Raw genomic sequence first — 20,153 nt, 5'->3', positions numbered from 1 at the left:
TGTCGTATTGCTCCACTTCCACCGAGAGACAAGTCATTGTGTAATACAAACAAACAAAAGCTTTGTTTGCCACTCAGGATATTGTACATCTTACTGTACTTCTAACATTGTTTTAGCTCTGGGGGACACCGCTGTTTTCTATTCTCCTCCTTGCTGCTGTACCACTGAAAATAGTAAGTTCCTGGGAGCTAACCACCTGCTGTCATACTATAATGCCAAACAAGAAAAACTATTGCTCTCCATTAGTTTAGTGTTTCAATGTGATGGAAGAATTTACAGAGTTATCAACATTCATGAAACGTACAAAGGATCCTACAGTGACATTTTACAGACAAACTTTGAAAATCTTCATACTACTGAAATAAGTTTAACATAACCCTAATTTGTAGTTTATTTCCTGACAAATTTTAATAGAATCATTATTAAGTTTTCCAATTTCCTTTAAGTTAACATAACCAAAACTCTTCCAGCTGAATATCTTTCACACCAGCCAACTTGTTATCATTGCATAGATGCAACAGATTATTTCCACTAAATGTATTTTTGCAGTTTTCATTATTTTACTGGTAAATTTAAGCCAAGTAAGAAGCTGAAGGGAGACAATACAACTTACATATATTCAGAAGTATAAGTAGTAGTCCACAGATAAGATCTATACCTTCTTGTATTTACTGTATCCTATTAATCACAACCATTTACTTTCCTGGGAAACATAATAAGGTTTAGTGACACATATACTTCAGTCTCCTATTAGCTACTGAAATTTCAGGATAAAGTCAGAAAGAAATTACTTCTTGCTGCGAAAAAGACCATTTCACAATTAGATTGCAGGAAGTAATCATCCACAGCAAATGAAACATCCATGTAAAATATGAAATGGTGTTTTCTGGACGCAAACAATTGCAGTACCACAAGTCCTAAAGGTGCCATTAGATTAGATACCAGTGAAACTGGGAAAAGTAATGCTTACCTCTTCCGTCATTGAATTTTGCTCTTTAGAATTTAACCAGAATGTGTAGATTCATATGTAATTTCTTAATTATATCAGATGGCACATAATCTATTTGAAAGAATAGTGATAAGCTATCATTTTATTTAATGGTTGATGTGATGGTGAAATATACTGGATCATTCATGTGCATTTTCAAACCAAAGCATTACAAAAGAATGCTGCAAGAAAGACATTTTGTCTTTATCCATCCACTGTGCTATGTCTTCTTTCATATTTTGCCTTTAAGTAGATGCATGAATAAGGAAGTTGTATTCCAATAAAAACTGGATTTGTTAGGAATGCTTTCCCTCATTTATTTCCTTGGTTAGTTATAAAAATTATCTATTCATTGGAAGAGAGCTATTACTATTAGTTACAAACCCTGCTGTGGAAATTGCTATTTTGGCATTTCTTGAAAAGAGGATTTTTGACAAAGTAGCCCATTACTCTTTCTATAGAACAGTTAAAGTATTGTCTATAAATTCCATTTAATTTCTGGTTCATTGACTTTATACATAGAGTCATTCAGATCTCATTGTGTCTAGCCTGTAGTCACAAAACAAGATCAAGGACTTGTTCCTGATCTCAGTAAAACAAAGTTGTGTGTCTTGATGGAGTTGCTTCAGCTCACTCACACATAAATGGCCAGTAATAGTCATTTTAAAAATGTAGTCTGCTTCTCCATGATTGGAGCTAAAACCTAAGTTTGTACAATTAAGATTTTTTAATAATTTTAGATGAAAAAAAATTGCTGTGCCTACACAAGTTTAGTTATTAAACTTCAAGATCTCAGCTACTGAATTACTGTGAAATCTGAGTGGGCTGAAAATACTTGAGATAAACCTCTTGTTTAACAAAACTTGGATAATAACATTTTCAGATGCTGTCTCGCTAATGTGCATACACGGTACCCTGCAGGCTTTCATTAATATACTACTTCAGTCACCATGCTTTTAGCATACATCTTTTGGTCTTACCACTGGACCTCATTCATAACAATGGTAGTTTCTTCTGGATAAAAATTAGATTGGAATGTGTTTTGACATTGTGTATTGCCCATCCAATTTATAAGTCATTGGATGGTTTGAGGTTACAGTCTGGACTAGAAATAAGTAGAATCATCCAGTCCCTCTGGGTTGTTCTGACTAAGTCTACTAAATGACTCCTGTGAACTTCACTTGACTTTGTATCAAATCTTTAGCATACAGTACATCTTTGGGGTCTGTGGAAGCGTATGGTTGATAGGAGAGAGGGAATCTTGCCAAAGTACACTAAAACAAGTGTGTACTAGATTTATATGTTGAGACAGCTTCTCTATTGGAAGACGGTGCCATTGACAGGGGATCTCACCCTGTTACCTGTCTGCAAGCTAGATGCACCAACCCAGGCTTTGATCTGTATGCATTTTAATTTTTCCACAATAAACTGCTGACTTTCATAGAATCATAGAATGGTTAGGGTTGGAAAGGACCTTAAAGATCATCTAGTTCCAAACCCCGTGCCGCGGGCAGGGACACCCTCCACTAGACCAGGTCGCCCAAAGCCTCATCTAACCTGGTCTTAAACACTTCCAGGGAGGGGGCATCCACAACCTCTCTGGGCAACCTGTTCAAGTGCCTCACCACTCTAACAGTAAAGAATTTCTTTCTAATATCTAATGTAAATCTACCCTCTTTTAGTTTAAACCCATTACCCCTTGTCCTGTCACTACACTCCCTGATAAACAGTCCCTCACCATCTTTCCTCTAGGCCCCTTCAGGTACTGGAAAGCCACAATTAGATCTCCCCGGAGCCTTCTCTTCTCCAGGCTGAACAACCCCAACTCTCTCAGCCTGTCCTCATAGGAGAGGTGCTCCAGCCCTCCGATCAGCTTCGTGGCCCTCCTCTGGACTCACTCCAACAGCTCCATGTCTCTCCTGTACTGGGGCCCCCAGAGCTGGATGCAGTACTCCAGGTGGGGTCTCACAAGAGCGGAGTAGAGGGGCAGGATCACCTCCCTCGACCTGCTGGCCACACCTCTTTGGATGCAGCCCAGGACACGGTTGGCTTTCTGGGCTGCAAGCGCACACTGCCGGCTCATGTGGAGCTTCTCATCAATCAGTACCCCCAAGTCCTTCTCCTCGGGGCTGCTTTCAATCCATTCCCTGCCCAGCCTATAGTCGTGCTTGGGATTGCGCTGACACACGTGCAGCACCTTGCACTTGGCCTTCTTGAACTTCATGCGGTTTGCACAGGCCCACCTCTCCAGCCTGTCAAGGTCCCTCTGGATGGCATCCCTTCTCTCCAGCGTGTCAACCACACCACACAGCTTGGTGTCGTCGGCAAACTTGCTGAGGGTGCACTCGATCCCACTGTCCATGTTGCCGACAAAGATGTTGAACAGTGCCGGTCCCAGTACTGACCCCAGAGGAACGCCACTGGTCACCGTTCTCCACTTGGACATTGAGCTGTTGACCACAACTCTTTGAGTGCGACCATCCAGCCAATTCCTTATCCACCAAGTGGTCCATCCATTGAATCCATGTCTCTCCAGTTTAGAGACAAGGATATCATGCGGGACTTTGTCAAATGCTTTGCACAAGTCCAGGTAGATGATGTCAGTTGCCCTTCCCTTATCCACCAACGCTGTAACCCCATCATAGAAGGCCACCAAGTTTGTCAGGCACAATTTGCCCCTAGTAAAGCCATGTTGGCTGTCACCAGTCACCTCCTTGTTTTCCATATGCCTGAGCATAGTCTCCAGGAGGGTCTGCTCCTTAATCTTGTCAGGCACGGAGGTGAGACTGACCGGCCTGTAGTTCCCTGGGTCTTCCTTTTTTCCCTCCTTAAAAATGAGGGTTATGTTCCCCCTCTTCCAGTCAGCGGGAACTTTGCCAGACTGCCAGGACTTCTCAAATATGATGGCGAGTGGCCTGGCCACTTCATCCGCCAGTTCCCTCAAGACCCGTGGATGCAACTCATCAGGTCCCATGGACTTGTGCACCTTCAGGTTCCTTAGATATTCTCGAACCTGATCTTCTCCTACAGTGGGCGGTTCTGCATTCTCCCAGTCCCTGCCTTCTGTGATCTGGGCAGTGTGGCTCAAGCATTGGCCAGTGAAGACTGAGGCAAAGAAGTCATTGAGTACCTCAGCCTTCTCCATATCCTGGGTGACCAGGTCACCCGTTTCATTCCGGAGGGGACCCACATTTCCCTCGTCTCCTCTTATCACTGACATACTTATAGAAGCTTTTCTTGTTGTCCTTAACATCCCTGGCCAGATGTAATTCTGTCAGGGCTTTGGCTTTCCTAACCTGATCCCTGGCTGCTCAGACAGTTTCTCTGTATTCCTCCCAGGCTATCTGCCCTTGCTTCCACCCTCTGTAGGCTTCCTTTTTTTGTTTGACTTTGCCCAGGAGCTCCTTGTTCATCCACAGGGACCTCTTGGTGGATTTGCTTGACTTCCTCTTTGTCGGGATGCATCTCTCCTGAGCTTGGAGGAGGTGATGCTTGAATATTAGCCAGCTGTCTTGGGCCCCTCTTCCTTCCAGGGCTTTGTCCCATGGTATTCTACCAAGCAGATCCCTGAAGAGGCCAAAGTCCGCTCTCCTGAAGTCCAGGGTAGTGAGCTTGCTGAGTGCTCTCCTCGCTGCCCTGAGGATCCTGAATTCCACCATTTCATGGTCACTGCAGCCAAGGCTATCCTTGAGCTTCACGCCCCCTACCAGGCCTCCTTATTGGTGAGAATAAAGTCCAGCATGGCACCTCTCCTCATGGGCTCCTCTATCACTTGGAGGAGAAAGTTGTCATCAACACATTCCAGGAACTTCCTGGATTGTTTACGCTCAGCTGCGTTGTCCCTCCAGCAGATGTCAGGGTGGTTGAAGTCCCCCACAAGGACCAGGGCTTGTGAGCGTGAGGCTGCTCCTATCTGCCTATAGAGGGCTTCAGCTGCTCAGTCTCCCTAGTCAGGTGGCCTGTAGCAGACCCCCACAATGATGTCCCCTGCCCCAGCCCTCCCTTTAATCCTGACCCATAGGTTCTTGGTGGGCTCCTCCTTCATCCCCAGGTGGAGCTCCATGCACTCCAGCTGGTCATTGATGTAGAGGGCAACACCCCCTCCTTGCCTGCCCAGCCTGTCCTTCCTAAAGAGCCTGTACCCTTCCATCCCAACACTCCAGTCATAGGAGCTATCCCACCATGTCTCTGTAATGCCAGTAAGGTCATAGCCTTGCAGGCACACACACATCTCCAGCTCCTCTTGTTTGTTCATGAAGTGAGGCAATGACAGGTTGCAGAACTAAGACTGCAGGTCAGTTCAGGACATTTACCTGTTACGTGTTTATAAATGGAAAGCTCTGATATCTAGATCCTTTTAGGAACTGAGGTGTTTAACTTCAATAAGTCCTAAATGGAGTTATCTATAACAGTCTATACTCCTCTAATAATTTCACTATTTGGGTCTTTTCACCTCAACAATAATTTGGTTTACATCAGGTTAAAATGATCCTCTGTAGCTTTAGTTGCTGCACACTTTCAGATACAAGTGAAGACTAGGTGACTTAAGAGTGGCCCTGTGTCTCAAAGTCAGGTCAACAGAAGATGTTGCTTAGCAGTCCCGTAACACCATTTAATTCATAAAATCTAATTTGCACAGATTTTTTTTATAAACACGTAGTGATTTATGCAACAGAGTTACTTATATGCATAAAGCATTTTAAGGGTTATAATTATCAATTAAAATAGTTTAAGATTGATATATAAGTAATGTAGCTTTCAGTGACAGCCATTTAATCAAAATTAATAGTTCAAAAAGCCATAGTTTAATTTAATGATAAATCATCTGATGCCTGATCTCAAATCTGCTAAATTAAAGGTAAGATCTTTATTAACTTGAATGGCTTTTACATTAGGGCCGTAGGCCCTCACAATATATTTTGATGGGAAGAGAGCGAAAAAGTATGTGAACATTATATGAAAAAGTATGTGAACATTATATGAAAAGTATTTTGAACATTTATATTTTTATGGTTTTTTCCTATAATTTTTTCTTTAATTTTTCTAATTGTACTGTACATAACTAGACATACTATATTATGATCATTGGCCAAATCTCAATTTTCAAATTGTTACCATCTTCCGATTACATCTGCCTCAGGACTTTATTTTGTCTGTAAGCTTTTCATTTTAATTTACCTAAATAATTCTATTTTCCATTTATATTCTTTTGTATATACACTGAGACAATACATGCCAAGATTCAACCTGCAGAATCTTTGTGTTTGTTAGCAAATATCATTCATAATGAAAATGTTGATAATGGTTTAACTGTATCTTCATGAATGTCAGTGCTACCAGTTAAAAAGTAGAACAAGGTAGAAGCAGAAGTTGTTAAAAAACCCCAAACAACTAAAAAAACCCAAAGAATGAGTTTCTGCATAGAAAGATTAAGTTATGGCTATTATTTCATGGACAGAGAAGAAAAATATGCAGCTGTATGAGTATTCAAAGACACAATAACAACAGACTCTGGGATTTCTCTTCTGACTGAATTCTCCCAGTCTTCTCACAAAAATAGATCTTGTAATATAAAGAGTAAAGAATAGTGCAAGCAATTTTTCTAAAGTTTATCCTTTTTTATACTCATGTTGCAAAATTATAGCAATTTTTCCTTCAAATGTATTATACAATTCTCTGGTTCTTTATAGTAATTTTTTTATTATTTTTTTTTAGGAGATTTCTTTTTATTATAGTAGCTAAACTGGAGACAAAGCCCCAATAAACTGGAAAAAAGACTACTCTTAACCTAATTAGAATCAATCATCGAAAAGTATTTAATTCCTTCATTTGAACTGTTTGTGTTCAATAAAGATGCTGAAAAAGTTAGTCTTGGTTAGAGGCTGTAGACTGCAGTCTCTTAATCAATAATCCCCCAAGTAGGGCTCAGATAGGGTCACAAAATTTAGATCACCTAACCTAGAAGTTAGGACATGTGGAGCTGATGCACAACCTATTGCACAAACGGGACTTAAATTCAAGTGAATATGTAGTCTTAGAAGCAGAACTCACAAATCAGGTTGCTAGAAAAAAATCTTTAGAACTGCTCCTCTCTGTACAGGAAAAAGTCTCCTAAGCTGAAGAGAATAATGTCGACATTTCATTCAGAAATAAAATGCATTGCTCTTCCATAGCTCTAGAGGGATACAAGAGAAGAATGTGCTGTTGATCACAGTTACAGGAGATAAATACGCACCATTCTATGCAAATGCATAAACTGCACATAACTACTCTACAGAAGTGGCACCTGCAGTCCAATGCTGTTCTGTTGCATTTTGAAAATGCCCAGTTCATTCCGTAATTCATACTGTGTGCTCATTAATCTGATGAGTTACATTGCTACCAGTAAGACTCATAGCCTTACTATACTCCATGTTTCAGACAGAATGACATAGAAAATGCATAGAATAATTTGCATTTTTACTCTACTGTTCAACCAAAAATGTGTATATTAGTCTTGGTAAATCTGTTCAGAATAACTTTGGACCACTGTTAAACTGGAAGATATTCATATATCATATACTAATCTTTATGTGCATATAAAATATGTTTATGTGTATATGAAATGTGTTTTAAAGGCAATTCCTATGTACTGCTTTTACAAATGCATATTGTTATGCTTATTATTATGTATAGATATTACAGACAAAATATTTGGAACTTTCTTTATTATGGATTGAAAACTAAACTTTTCAAAGGCTTTTTGAAAAGAAACTGTACCAAAACATTAGTTTTCAGATAAAACAGATTCTCTCTCTTTCTCTCTTAGGAAATCCATCCTAGACATGGAAGTCTGTCTTGTTAAAACAATGTATTTTCACAAAAAACTTCAATTTTATGAGATTTTTTTTTTTTGGTCTTATTGCATTAGCTGCAGTACTTACATGCTTAAGATTAAGCATATATTGGTTTATAGGTCTGGGATTCGTGTGTTAGTGGCATAGTCAAAAAAGGAATTTTCACACAATATATCACACATGCCAAACACACAATATCACACTATGCCAAAGCAATCATCAGTTTATAATCCAGGCATTTAAATGTTGGGAAAATCCAACCATGTTTTGTCAAATATTTTGAAAATGGAAATTCACTGTCATGCAGTCTGCTGACAGTGCAGGAGTTTAAATGTTAACTGTGACAGAAAGAGATTCAGTTTCAGATACTTCAACTTTCATTCCTGTAATTTAGGACCCACCACAGCTTCTTTGAGATATGTTGTAAAAATACAGCTCCTTTGAGGAAAAAAGCACAAGGAGCCATACAGGCTAACTCAGGAGAAATAAGATTTAATAACCAACTGTTTGTGAAGACCTGTTGACTCGACGAATGGTAAGTAGTGTACGGAGTGAAAAAGTCTTAAAGAACATCACAGGTATAGTAACAAAGTGGAAAGTCCCTAGCTGTCTTTTTTAAACATCTTCAGAGGGGTTTATTAACATGATAGTTATCTGTATTAATTTCGCTTTCTCTTTGCATCATCGTTTCTAATGCACACACAATCGACATGGGAATTAGAAGATGTGAAGATTGTAGATGGACATCTATTTCTTTGATTTTTAAGTGTTAATAAGGCAATAGTACATATATCCACTGGGTTACTGCTTTCCAAATTCTCCATTGATTTCTCTCCTGTTATTTTAAAGTCACCTTTATTGAGATAAACATCTGCTACATCCCCCTGTCAGAGACAGGATACTAGGCTGAATAGATTTCCAGCTTAATCCAGTCTAGCTGTCATAAAGTCTTACAAACTGTAAGTTCCAGAAATGAAAAGGATCAGAATTATCAGTGGAGGTTCAAAAATATAATACAATCATACAAAATAATTACCATCAGGACTCCTTCACTTTACAAACATATAAAATGCACTTACTTTGAGGGTGAGAAGGGGGAAAAAATCCTTCCATTAGAAAATATAGTCACAAAGCTTTGAACAAATAAATTCACACACTGCAGAGTACACACACACACACACATGCATGCAGGCATGCACATACATACACGCATGCATCCACACATCCACACATACACACACACACACATGCTTAGAGTTTACACTGCATTCTTCTGATGCCATTATTATTATTTTATTTGTACACCCACCTTTACTGCACATTCTAAACAAACAATAGACAACAGCGTAAGGACTTCTTTTCCTTAAAACTGCAACAAAACAAGTCTCAACATTTGCAAAACATTCCTTTATTATTAGAAATAAATTATTTTGTATAAAAATTAGCATGCGTTGACCATTGCATTTATTTTAGCATAACCCAGGACTTAATTCAGTCAGCCGTCACAAGAAACAAACTCATCTTCTTTTACGAGTTGAACAATGTAGGACAGGAAAGGAAATTGTCACAATCACAAAAAAGTACTTACAAATATAACATCAGACATGATTTATTTCAACAGCATTTTTTTTTTCACAAGCTAACATTTGTTTTCCTTTTGTGATTTGCTTCCTTTTGTGAGTGAACAGTTCAGAAGATTGACACTCTGTCTCTATGTTATAAAACCGGATTTTTCCTTCCCCTGTCTCTTTTTGCCTTTTGCCTCTCGTTTAATCCTTGTCGGTTAGGAGACTGACTATTGATTTGAATGTAGTCTACTGATATTTCCAAGACTGAATTCTGGTGGTGGTAAAGTCTTTGTTTGCAAGATGCCATCCTGCAGGTCTTCCAGTGAATTTCATCCCTGCTCAGTTTGCCTGATTGCTGTAACTGACATAAGTTGTCTTGGTAGAGGAGGCTGTAAATCAAAAAACCAAAAACAAACAACAACAAAAAACAAAGTTCAGGATTTTTAGAATCAAGAGAAGAGGAAAAAAAGCTTATTTAGCATTTGAACTCAGATGGTGTCCAACTATATTTCCAAATAGCATGGCCCATGTTCATGGAATAAAGTAAGAAAATTTAAACATGTATATAAGCGGCAAGTTGGATCTCAAATTCCGTGTTCTTGATGATAACTTATTTTGTTTATGACTTAGAGAAGCAGAGGTGAATAGAGAGGAACAATCCTGAGTGGTTTTAGCATATCCATAACAGAATTTCAACATACCATTTTTCTGATATTATTTTGGCTGATTTCTGTATAGATTTTTTTTAATTTAGAGCTTGTATTTTTCTCTCTCTTCTACTGGTTGCAAACAACTTTTCAGCTAGTGGTGGGTTGTCCATCTAGAAGGAGGTTTATCGTCCTTGAAAGGAGCAAAGCCTAACATGTGAAACGTCTCTCCAAGTTAGCGAAACTGAGTAGCTGGTGCCTACAGCACAAATTCTCTGGAGAACCTTCAGACACAAAGCATCTGCATATAAGTGAGCCAGCAGAAATGCTTATGAGAGCCTAAGCTGTATTTTAGAGCTTCCATGCTATTATGGTCTCCTTATGTTGATGGTCAACTGATCATTTCTTTCTTGGAGCAAAGCTGATACCCCTTGTTCAGAAGGAGGCAATATGCTGAGAAAGTTAACACCTTTACTATTGTAAAAGTGAACAACTGTGGATGTTATGTGGAAGTTTGTGTCAGCTTCTACCCCTTATATCTCATCCCTTTGCCAAGTGTCCACTGTTGTGCTAATGTAGTGGTGGGAAGAGGGAAGTGATGACATCAGGTCTCATAGGCAGCTCCTTAATTTTAAATCAGTTGGGTACATGGCAAATCAGACTGCTGAGGGACTGAGTCTTTTTTATCTCTATAATAAGGTCTATGTCACACTGCATAAAGAGGAATTTGGCTTCCCAAATATGTTTTATATTCCATCTGTTACAGACATGGTCTGCTTATGATAGTGAAGACTGCAGCTGGCAGGATGAAAATAACTTGATGGCACAACAGTTGTCTGGTCTATAGATTCAAAGATCTCAATTCTGTTCCCATACCTCCCTCCCTTCCTTCCTTCCTTCCTTCCTTCCTTCCTTCCCTCTATTTCTTTTTTTCTCTATAGAATCTGGTGGGAACAGCTGAGAGAGGTAGGAAAAGGATTCTTCATGCTAACTCAAATCCAGCCCAACAGTCTTATAGTTTGGGAAGAACAGAATACAGAAACGAAGAAATGACAGTTTCTCTCTCCTGCACCAAAGGTTAAACTAAATAAAAGACCACTAAAATTGCTGCAAAATAACACTAAGTACTATAAATAACTAAGTTTGCAGCTTGCTATTTCTTCATGTTTTATTTGGGCTTTTGAGAAATTTGATTCTAATATTGCATTTGCCATTTTGTAAGACACAACAGAAACGTATGATTATAATTCACATATCACTATAATTTTTGTTCCCTAAGAACACATATATAAGAATGAATAATCAAAAGGAAGCTGCAAAACGTAATATTTCTTACTTCCACTTTTACAGGTAGGTCCAGTACTTAGTGTCTGCAAAAGCTAATTCATGAAAGGATTGCTTTTGGCACATTAAGCAAGTCTTCCACGTAATCGACCACGGTATTCGAGCACCAACATGAAATAGCTTTATTTGCATGTATTGGGACACTTGAAGCAAATATAGCCTCATTTACATCTTTCAGATCTTTCAGATGGGATGTACTGCTCCCATCTGAACTCTCCCATGCTCCCACAGCTGGATTTCCAGGAGGATTCTATTTTTCCTTTGGCCCATTAAGTTCCTTCTGAAAATAATGCAGGATTGCTGAAATGGCACCAAGTTCCTTAGAGCATAAAAGGAATTTGTTCCCAGCTAAGAAATAACAAATAAATGCACATCTGCAAACTCTGCACACTTGGGAACAAAAGGACAGAGGGAGCATAGCTTATTTTTTTCCCTCGCCCTGCAAATAGGCTCAAATACATGATCAGGTTAAGCTAGCTTACCACATTACCCTCTATCAGTTGAGTTCTGTGATAACTTTTCATGTGTACGTTTTTAGCCCGCAGCAATATAACATAATCGGATTTATCACAACTCAGTAAGCTGAATTATGTGAGGACATCTGCAAGAAGCTTAAAATACAAAAATAAGTAGCTACTACCCCTCAGCTGATTTAGAGTAACTTGTTAATTTGCTGTAACTTTGTTGTATATCTGAGACTTAAATAGTTTTGGCGGAATTAATCTAGGACTGATCGAGAAACAAAAATTCACCTATTGAGTTCTGAGTGTTGTTACTTTAAAAAAAATGATAGCACAGGAAGCTAGTGTAGATAGTAGTTCAAAATGTATTAAATCTAATCTCATCTCCAAACAACGGGGTTTTACTTGATAAATATTGCCGGTGTCTTTCTAGTTCACTGTAATAAGCCTATAGTTCCTGTTGGGGGATCTGAAAGCTTCAGCAGCTGGTGTCCTGCTCTTTAAGACTGTTAGCATTTCATAGTAATAACATGAACCACATTTGGCAAGCATAGATAGCCAGAAAAAGTAACAGACTTGGCTCAAAATATTTCAGGGAATTAACGCTCTTTTCTAGCTCCAGTTACTACATTGCTGTTGGAATGAGACAAAAAGAAAAAGAGTAAAATTAAAGAGGATCTAAAGAAATTTAGAATTATTATTGTGATCTGACCTATATGCACTTAAATTGTCATTGTTATGCCTCCTGTAATTGCATCTGGATTTTTTTTCATCTGTTTTCCCAGATACAATTTGTTTTCCACTGAATATGAGTGTGTTTCCACAAAAAAACATGACTGTATTCATGTGGAGGACAACATGGAACAAAGTCTGTTACATGGAACAACCAGACAGAGTAGAGCTGTCTCTGGATTGGAAGCAAAGGGAATTACCTGACCGTCTCATCTTATTTCTTACCTAGTTATGAGTATTGTTATCACTACCAGTATTTCTGCTTGGGAAATGGTGGGAAACATTTACTACCCACTTCTGGTATACCAGGAATAGCCTGATTTTTCTGATCACCTTCATATACTATCATTGAAAAGAAAGATCTACCTCACATGGAGTCAGTGCAAGAAGAAATTTTGTAATGTTGAGAGGTTGTTACTATTGACCTAGTGAAAAGGAATTGTGTGGCATTGTGCACTGATAATTCACAGAAACCTCCAAAAGTTTTAACAATCACTATTTTGACAGAAAAGAGGGAAGCTGATCAAATCCAAATGGTACAGAACAATTTTGGGGAACAGAGAAACTCATCTTGAGGCCAAGAGCTCAATTAGATAGGGACAACTCTCTGGAGTGCAAATGACTGAATTTTTGCTTATGAAACACTATGATGCCTGGATCAAAGCCTAGAAGGGTATACTCCTAGTAAGCTCAGAATTATATAGATGTGCTACTGATAGAATCATGTTTCGAGCACAGTAAATAAGCATTACCCTGCATACATCATACTACTGGAGAAGCAGACTTGCTTCCAATAGCAGCTGTTCCAATGAATTATGCATAATCATAGTTTAAGGAATACCAGACACAGCATTTCTTAATTAGTTACTGTAGATAAACATCAGATACCCAAGACTTTCTTTTAATACTCTTTTTCACCCTACTGTGGAATCCTTTCTTTGACCTTTCCTCAGAAGTTTATAATTTTGCAAACTCAGCAAAATCCACACCTTTCTTTTTTTTTTCCCATTCTGAATTTTCTTTTGGTGACTTCTGAAGATTTGAGAAATTATTGAGTTCTTCATGTTTCCATGTTATTATTCGATGTACAAGGCACTTCATTGCCTTTCTCCTTTTGTCCTTAGTTATATGTCATAATCTGATACTGTATAAACCCATAGCTCAGTCTAGCAGATTTACAGATTTTGAAGGGTCATGAGTTTTTCAAGTGAATTGCTTTGCACTCAGTATCCTCCATGCATCAGCAACTATAGTATGGTAAACTCATGGACTATTTTTATATCGTCTTCAGTCTGGCAGACTCTGATTGAATTCAGTGGGAGGTTGCATTTTTCTGAAATAAGTACAATATTTTTCTGCAAACTTGGTACTGACTTGTCTGAATGTGCTCAAGCAAAATAGTACTATTCAATCTCCTGTCAACATCATCAAAAAGTAATAAAAATTCAAAAAAAAAAATCTCATTTGCAGTAAAATGACTGAAAAATTTGTCTTTAACTGTAACAGCTGCTGTCCATCCCATGTGATCTCTAACTTCGCAACAAAAACTGATTCTCACTTACTGCTAAGGTCTGGGGGTAAAGTTACTGGCTCTACTCATATTTTATTATTATTATTATTATTATTATTGTGAAGTCCAGTTTATAAGACTGTATGTCATGTGGTGGAATGTAAGCTATAACCTCTGTTCTCTTCTATACCAGGGAAATTTAGAGATGTGGCAAGATACAAGAACTTTTCTGACATGGGAAAGAACTTCTTCCCATTACTAGCCCATGACATATTAGAACATATAATGATTAAGCTGTATATGAATTATCACGATTTTGTACCAAGATGAGTAAGACCACAACAAAAACCTGGATGGGAAATGTTATTCTGGGAAGCATTAGTACTCATGAGTTGTGACAAATGAACAAGTCAACAAATATTAAGTTAAGGTGAAAAGGTAAAAAGCAATATTTTCACTTCCATATCTAACTGCAAAATAAAAACAATGTTAACTGTTTTCATTATATTTTTTTCAACAGCCTTTGAGTTTTGAATATACAATGATGACCATAAATACATCTCATGAACTGTCAGGACATACCACGACTGGCACAGCAATGCACAACACATCAAATTAGCACTAGCTAAAACAGATCATTTTAAAAAGATGTGGCTTTCCAAAATCTGCTTGTGCTATTTTTTATTTCTTTTTTACTAGCCTCCTGTGAAAAACAATTTGTTTGAAACAACTCTAGGCATTCCTGCATTCAGCAGTACATGAATTCTGACACATCTCTGGATTCATGCAGAACAAACAACAAAAAGAATAAAGTTTATTAATAAAAGAAAGTGCATTCTTGTGAACGTACATCTATTAGGAAGTGCTGCCACTCTTGACCATGGGAAAGTCTACAGATGACTTACTGTTGGTTTCAAGACTTTCACACAGTTCAGTTTTGACCTCGCCATTTGGTCTGTCATTTCCTTTTTGGGTCAGTTTGCTTTGCATTGTGGCAGCTGTCACTACAGCCTTGAAGCTCCGCTTCCGTTTTTGAACATTCTGCTCTGGATGAAAAATGATAATATAAACCTTGGGCATGTAGAGCATGCCCAGAGACACAGAAGCACTTAAACTCATGGAGACAGTAAGTGTTGTTGTCTGGATGTACATCTGGGGAAGGAAAGAAACAACAACGTAAAAATCATTGTTATATTGATTTATTATAAGAAGGAAAATAAAGTAATTAACTTAAAAATACTAAGTGGAAAGGGAACCAATAACACTCTTCCTTTTCTGTACATACATCAGAAGGACCCTTGACTTTGGTTGCCTTTGATTATGGTCAAGTATGTCTGTTTCATGTTGTTTCTTTAACCTTAAGAGTAGCTGGTAGAAACAACATAATATTTATTAAACTTCTTTGTCATAAAAGTAATCAAGATGCTGTAGCAATGCATTTTCAGAAAATAAACAAATATGTTGGTACAGGAAAAGAGGAGTGACAATAGGGTTAGCCTTGTATCATCTACTTTAGTACACAGAAGTCTCTGCAACAATATTCCATGTGGTGATTCAGTAGTACGTGCAGCATGGTTCAACCGGCAGCAGGCATAACGCAGAACCTAATGAAATCTTTAATATAGTCTTTGAGTTTCAAGCTTGTAAAAAAAAAAAATATAGTTTCTCTGTAGTGAAGCTTGAATATTCTTGAGTTTGTTGGGGTTTTGTTTGTTTGCTTTTAACATTTCAACCTTACTGTTGGATTCTAGTCACAATGCTCTGTTAGCACACAATAAATACATTAATACATCACAGTCCTAAGAAATCAGAAAATCAGGAAACTAGGAAATCATATCACAGAGGACCTCAGTCCCCTACAGAAACAAAGGAAATTCTGACATTTCTGAGTGAGTCTGTCTATTGTTTGTTACCACCTACAAAAAGAAAGCAACTCTGGTCTTTCATAGTCCCATGAAAGAAGATGACGATGATCACTCCATAAGAACAGCAAACAGAAGCTTCTATTTGGAGAAGTATTCAGACAGTATATTAGAAATATTAATTGTAGTTCTACTCAACATTTATTTTTTCTTAGGAAATTATATTTTATGTGACATTTTATGAGAGAGCAATTTTACTTTACAATTCTGTATGGTTTGCTAAACTGAGTAGGAAATGTCTCAGTAATCATGTTGTTATACCAAAAAAGATACTGAAGTAAAGCCTGTTCCTTGCCTTGGCAGAGGATTCACTGACATTGTCAGGCACGATTTTAAGCGCTAGCCAATACTATCACATTAACCTGGAGATAAGGTAGTAAGTCTGTCTGCAATGTCAGCTTCAGATCATCTGTTTTTATTAAGCGCCCTTGGGTAACTTGGGCCTTGGCAGAAAAGTAGAGATATAATAAACTGGTGTGCAGTCACTATTATAGTTGAACATTTTTTAATGTCTTTCAGCTTACAAAGTTTTTCCATTAGATACTTTCTCCTTAGAGATCACAAATAAACTGTGTTCTCATTTCAAGCAATATTAGGTAAGAAATGTGACAAATGTATTTTGGAAGCATGGACTGTCGCTCTGAATCACCTTGCAAAGTATCTGTATAATTGTACAGAAAACTGCCAAATATTACCATAAAATGAGGGACAGTCCAACCTACTCTTTTAAGAAAAGACTGACAATGCTTCAAAATTTGTTAAAAAACTGAACCTGCTTTCAGGGACAGCACCAGACTGAAAATCAGACGATCAGAATTGTCTTCCTATTGTGCTGAGGAAAGTTATAGGAGCAACACCTTCCTTCATTTCCATAATACACCAAGACAATACATTAGGAAATATACACAATACAGTCTTTTCTCACACCACTGAAATAATTCCATTCCTTTCAAGCTCCAAAATGGTGGTGGTATGCCTGAAAGCAGAGCTTGACCTACATTTTGCATGAGCACTTCTAGTGAAAACCTCACACAGTTAGGTTAATAAGCAGTTATTTTCAGACCTCTGTGGAAGGACCTCTATGCAGATGCATGTTCACGTGCAAACAGCACCAATGACATATCCATTTCTCTCTGAACCAAATTAGTTGATCTCAAATTAAATTGACAGTGGCTTTTAGAGTTAAATGTTACATTAAGTCGTGTCCAAAAGCAAAAGTTTTTTGGTTCCTAAAGAGGTATATATTTCCTAATGGGATTTGCAAAACTGAAATCAATGCAAGTAATACCTTTAACAAACTGTAGTGCATATGAAAATTCCTTTAAACATAAAAAATCCTTTTCTGAAGCATTACCATTTTTTAAAATCCAACTCATGGCAGTTAAGTGGCTAGCTGAGCCTCACCCATGGAATCTGTAACAATGCCTGGCATTTAAACATATATTTTTAAGTCCTTATCAAGTACCCAAGCTGTAAGGCTCATATTTCTCTCATGGTTCAGTACAAGAGTTAGACGTGAAAAAAGGGATAAGGAACCTCTGGATGTTATAGTGTCAAATACATACATTCATGTAATGGTACTAATCATATTAGCAACAAATACGTGCATTATGGTAGGTGTCAATTACCATTTTTGTGATAAAAAGTCCCACAGTGCCAAGCTCTTGCAAATACTGAAGAGAAACAATGTCTGTCTGAAGGTTTACGTTCAAGTAAGGCTCATAAGTGAATCAACTCTATATCTGATCATGTATTCACTGAAATAGTAAGAGCTCATGGATTTAAATACACTTAGTGCAGGTATTTTGCATGAGCTATATTGTTACATCTAATGTGTTTTCTGTGGACTTAATTGCAATGACCAACACAACAGTCTATTTTTAAAAAATCCAAATCACAGACAGCTTCATGTTGCAGATTACCATTCATATGCAGTGGGATCTATTTCTAATGATTGCTGTGTTTCTTAACCAGCCACTATAATTATTGAAACATTAAACCTAGAGTGAGTTGGGAATTTTCTGACAGAAGAGCTTTGGCCTCAGAGATTCTGTTTTGCATGGATCACCCTTACTACTCACTCTTTAATGAAGCTAATGAGAAAGAAGGGCTTCAAGAAACTTGCTAGACCTTGAGAGGAAGGCTTTGAACATATACTTACACGTACACATTGTGTGTGGTGTATACACCAGTCTGACTCCATATGCTAGTGCAGTTGCATACTCAGCTAGAGACTAGTTGTCAATGCCAGTCTGGGTCTGATTCCGCTTCCTATTAGAATCATAGAATACTTTGGGTTGGAAGGGACCTTTAAAGGTCCTCTAGTCCAACTCCCCTGCAATGAGCAGGGAAATCTTCAACTACATCAGGTTGCCCAAAGCCCCATCCAACCTGACCTTGAATGTTTCCAGGGATGGGGCATCTACCACCTCGCTGGGCAACCTGTTCCAGTGTTTTACCACCCTCATTGCAAAAAATTTCTTCCTTATATCTAGTCTGAATCTACCCTCTTTTAGTTTAAAACCATGACCCCTTGTCCTATCACAACAGGGCCTACTTCTTTTTAAATGTTCATCTGCAGGCTAAGAGTCTATTTATAGGACAGGAATATCCCCTGCATCTAACCCTTCCCGTCTTTGAATCTCCCTTCTTGCAGCTGGATGAAGCATAAGTCTAGCAAACAGAATGCCACACACTTGGTTTGACTTGTCTGACTCTTACCTTGTTTTATCCTTGACAAGAGGACAAAGATGTTTTATGGCTGTGCATTCTGGGTACTTTTATTATTCTGGGAACATAACTACCTGTAACTTTTACAGAATTAGCTGCTCTAAAAATCAAGGAGCAACAAAAGTAGTTCAGTTTAATAAGATATGAGGTCTGAATAATTTTTCATGTGTCTCAGTGGTAGCTCACTCTAAGTTACGGGAGTATAAAGGTCCCTTTCTCACAACGATTCATGGTTACACAGAGATGAATTTCAGCACGCCTCACACTAAAATCCCTTCTGAACTACAAACTTTTTGTCCAATAAAGCCTTTCACAGATGTAACAAAGAGTGCTATATCTAGTCTTCTTCTTCTTGACAGTCAGAAGATATAAGACAGAAAACTAAAATCATAGTAGCATGAGGAAAAAAAAAATCTTTATGCTATGGGAAAAAAACTTGAGGCCTAAATACCTTCCTGTCTCCATCCCCTACCTCAACCCCACACCAGAACTGATACAGGACTTCTTACATACTGTTTTCCACCTCCACAATTGACAAAGGACCCCTCACAACATACTGTGTCTCATGTAAATGATCTAGACCCCCCACTCTGACACATGATCTGTCTATCTCACAAATGACCTAAACTCTTTCCTCATCAAAAGGATCCTGCAAGCTTGGGGATATAGCCTCTGACTGCCTCAGCAGCTAAAATAGATAATGGCTGTTTGGATAAATGGAATAAATGGATATTTAGGGATTTTCTATCTTCTACCATTGATTCTAGGATTATGTATCTCCTTTCTACTCTGAAACTTAAAATGTGACATATTGGGGCACTGAAAAAGGATATTTTAGAAAAATACAGATACTCTGATGGCTTCTTCAATTTGGAAATACTTCAAACTGAATTGCCTCCTTGGTAACCTAAAAAATTTCTACGCATCAAAGCAAGTGTGTGCACCAAATTGTCCCAGTACAGGTAGCTGAATGACTACCTCTTAGCTAGGCTTCACTGCTTAGAATTGAAATATCCCCCAAGTCCCCACTAGTGTCCCATCAGTTTGGTGCTTGCAGAGGCAATGTCATGCACACAGCATGCCTTGAGTTCAACACAAAACAATCACTTTCATCAGAGGAAAAAAAAAAAAAGTGTTAGTATCACAACTTATGTCCAGATTGCTTCTTTGGTTTAAGTCCTCCCCTAATTTCACGCATAAGATTATATTCAGGCTCCCTCCAGAACTGTTGTTTTTCTCATGCTATTTTTCATTTCTGTTCAGTTTTAATAGGTCAAATAGAGGGTACCTCCCACCCAGCCTGTTCTCTAATCTGGTTTTAATAATACACCCTAGCAAGGTAGAAGATATGGCTAATGTGATTTCTTGAGTGAATTGAATATAAATTTTCCACTTTGGTGCAAGTTCTCTAACTG

The 20,153-nt window shown here is 38.1% G+C and overlaps 1 protein-coding gene across 3 annotated transcripts in view; it reads right to left on the bottom strand.

Moving 5' to 3' along the window:
* Positions 1–8,867: 8,867 nt before the first annotated feature.
* GRM8 (glutamate metabotropic receptor 8) overlaps positions 8,868–20,153 on the bottom strand; it is a 360,424-nt gene continuing 349,138 nt past the window's right edge. For 2 of the 3 annotated variants that reach the window (XM_054826915.1, XM_054826898.1), the window contains exons 10-11: positions 14,992–15,238; positions 8,868–9,781 (exon numbers count right to left, since the gene is read on the bottom strand). In XM_054826915.1, coding sequence (XP_054682890.1) covers positions 9,732–9,781; positions 14,992–15,238 — 297 coding nt within the window. In that variant the 3' untranslated portion in view covers positions 8,868–9,731. Of the gene's footprint in view, positions 9,782–14,936; positions 15,239–20,153 lie in introns of all 3 variants that reach the window. The other variant, XM_054826905.1, reaches the window with a different exon arrangement.

Source organism: Grus americana, chromosome 1 (assembly GCF_028858705.1).
Source record: "Grus americana isolate bGruAme1 chromosome 1, bGruAme1.mat, whole genome shotgun sequence".
NCBI lineage: Eukaryota > Metazoa > Chordata > Aves > Gruiformes > Gruidae > Grus > Grus americana.
Note: the sequence above shows the minus strand (reverse complement) of the source record. Positions and strands in the feature narration are given on the sequence as shown.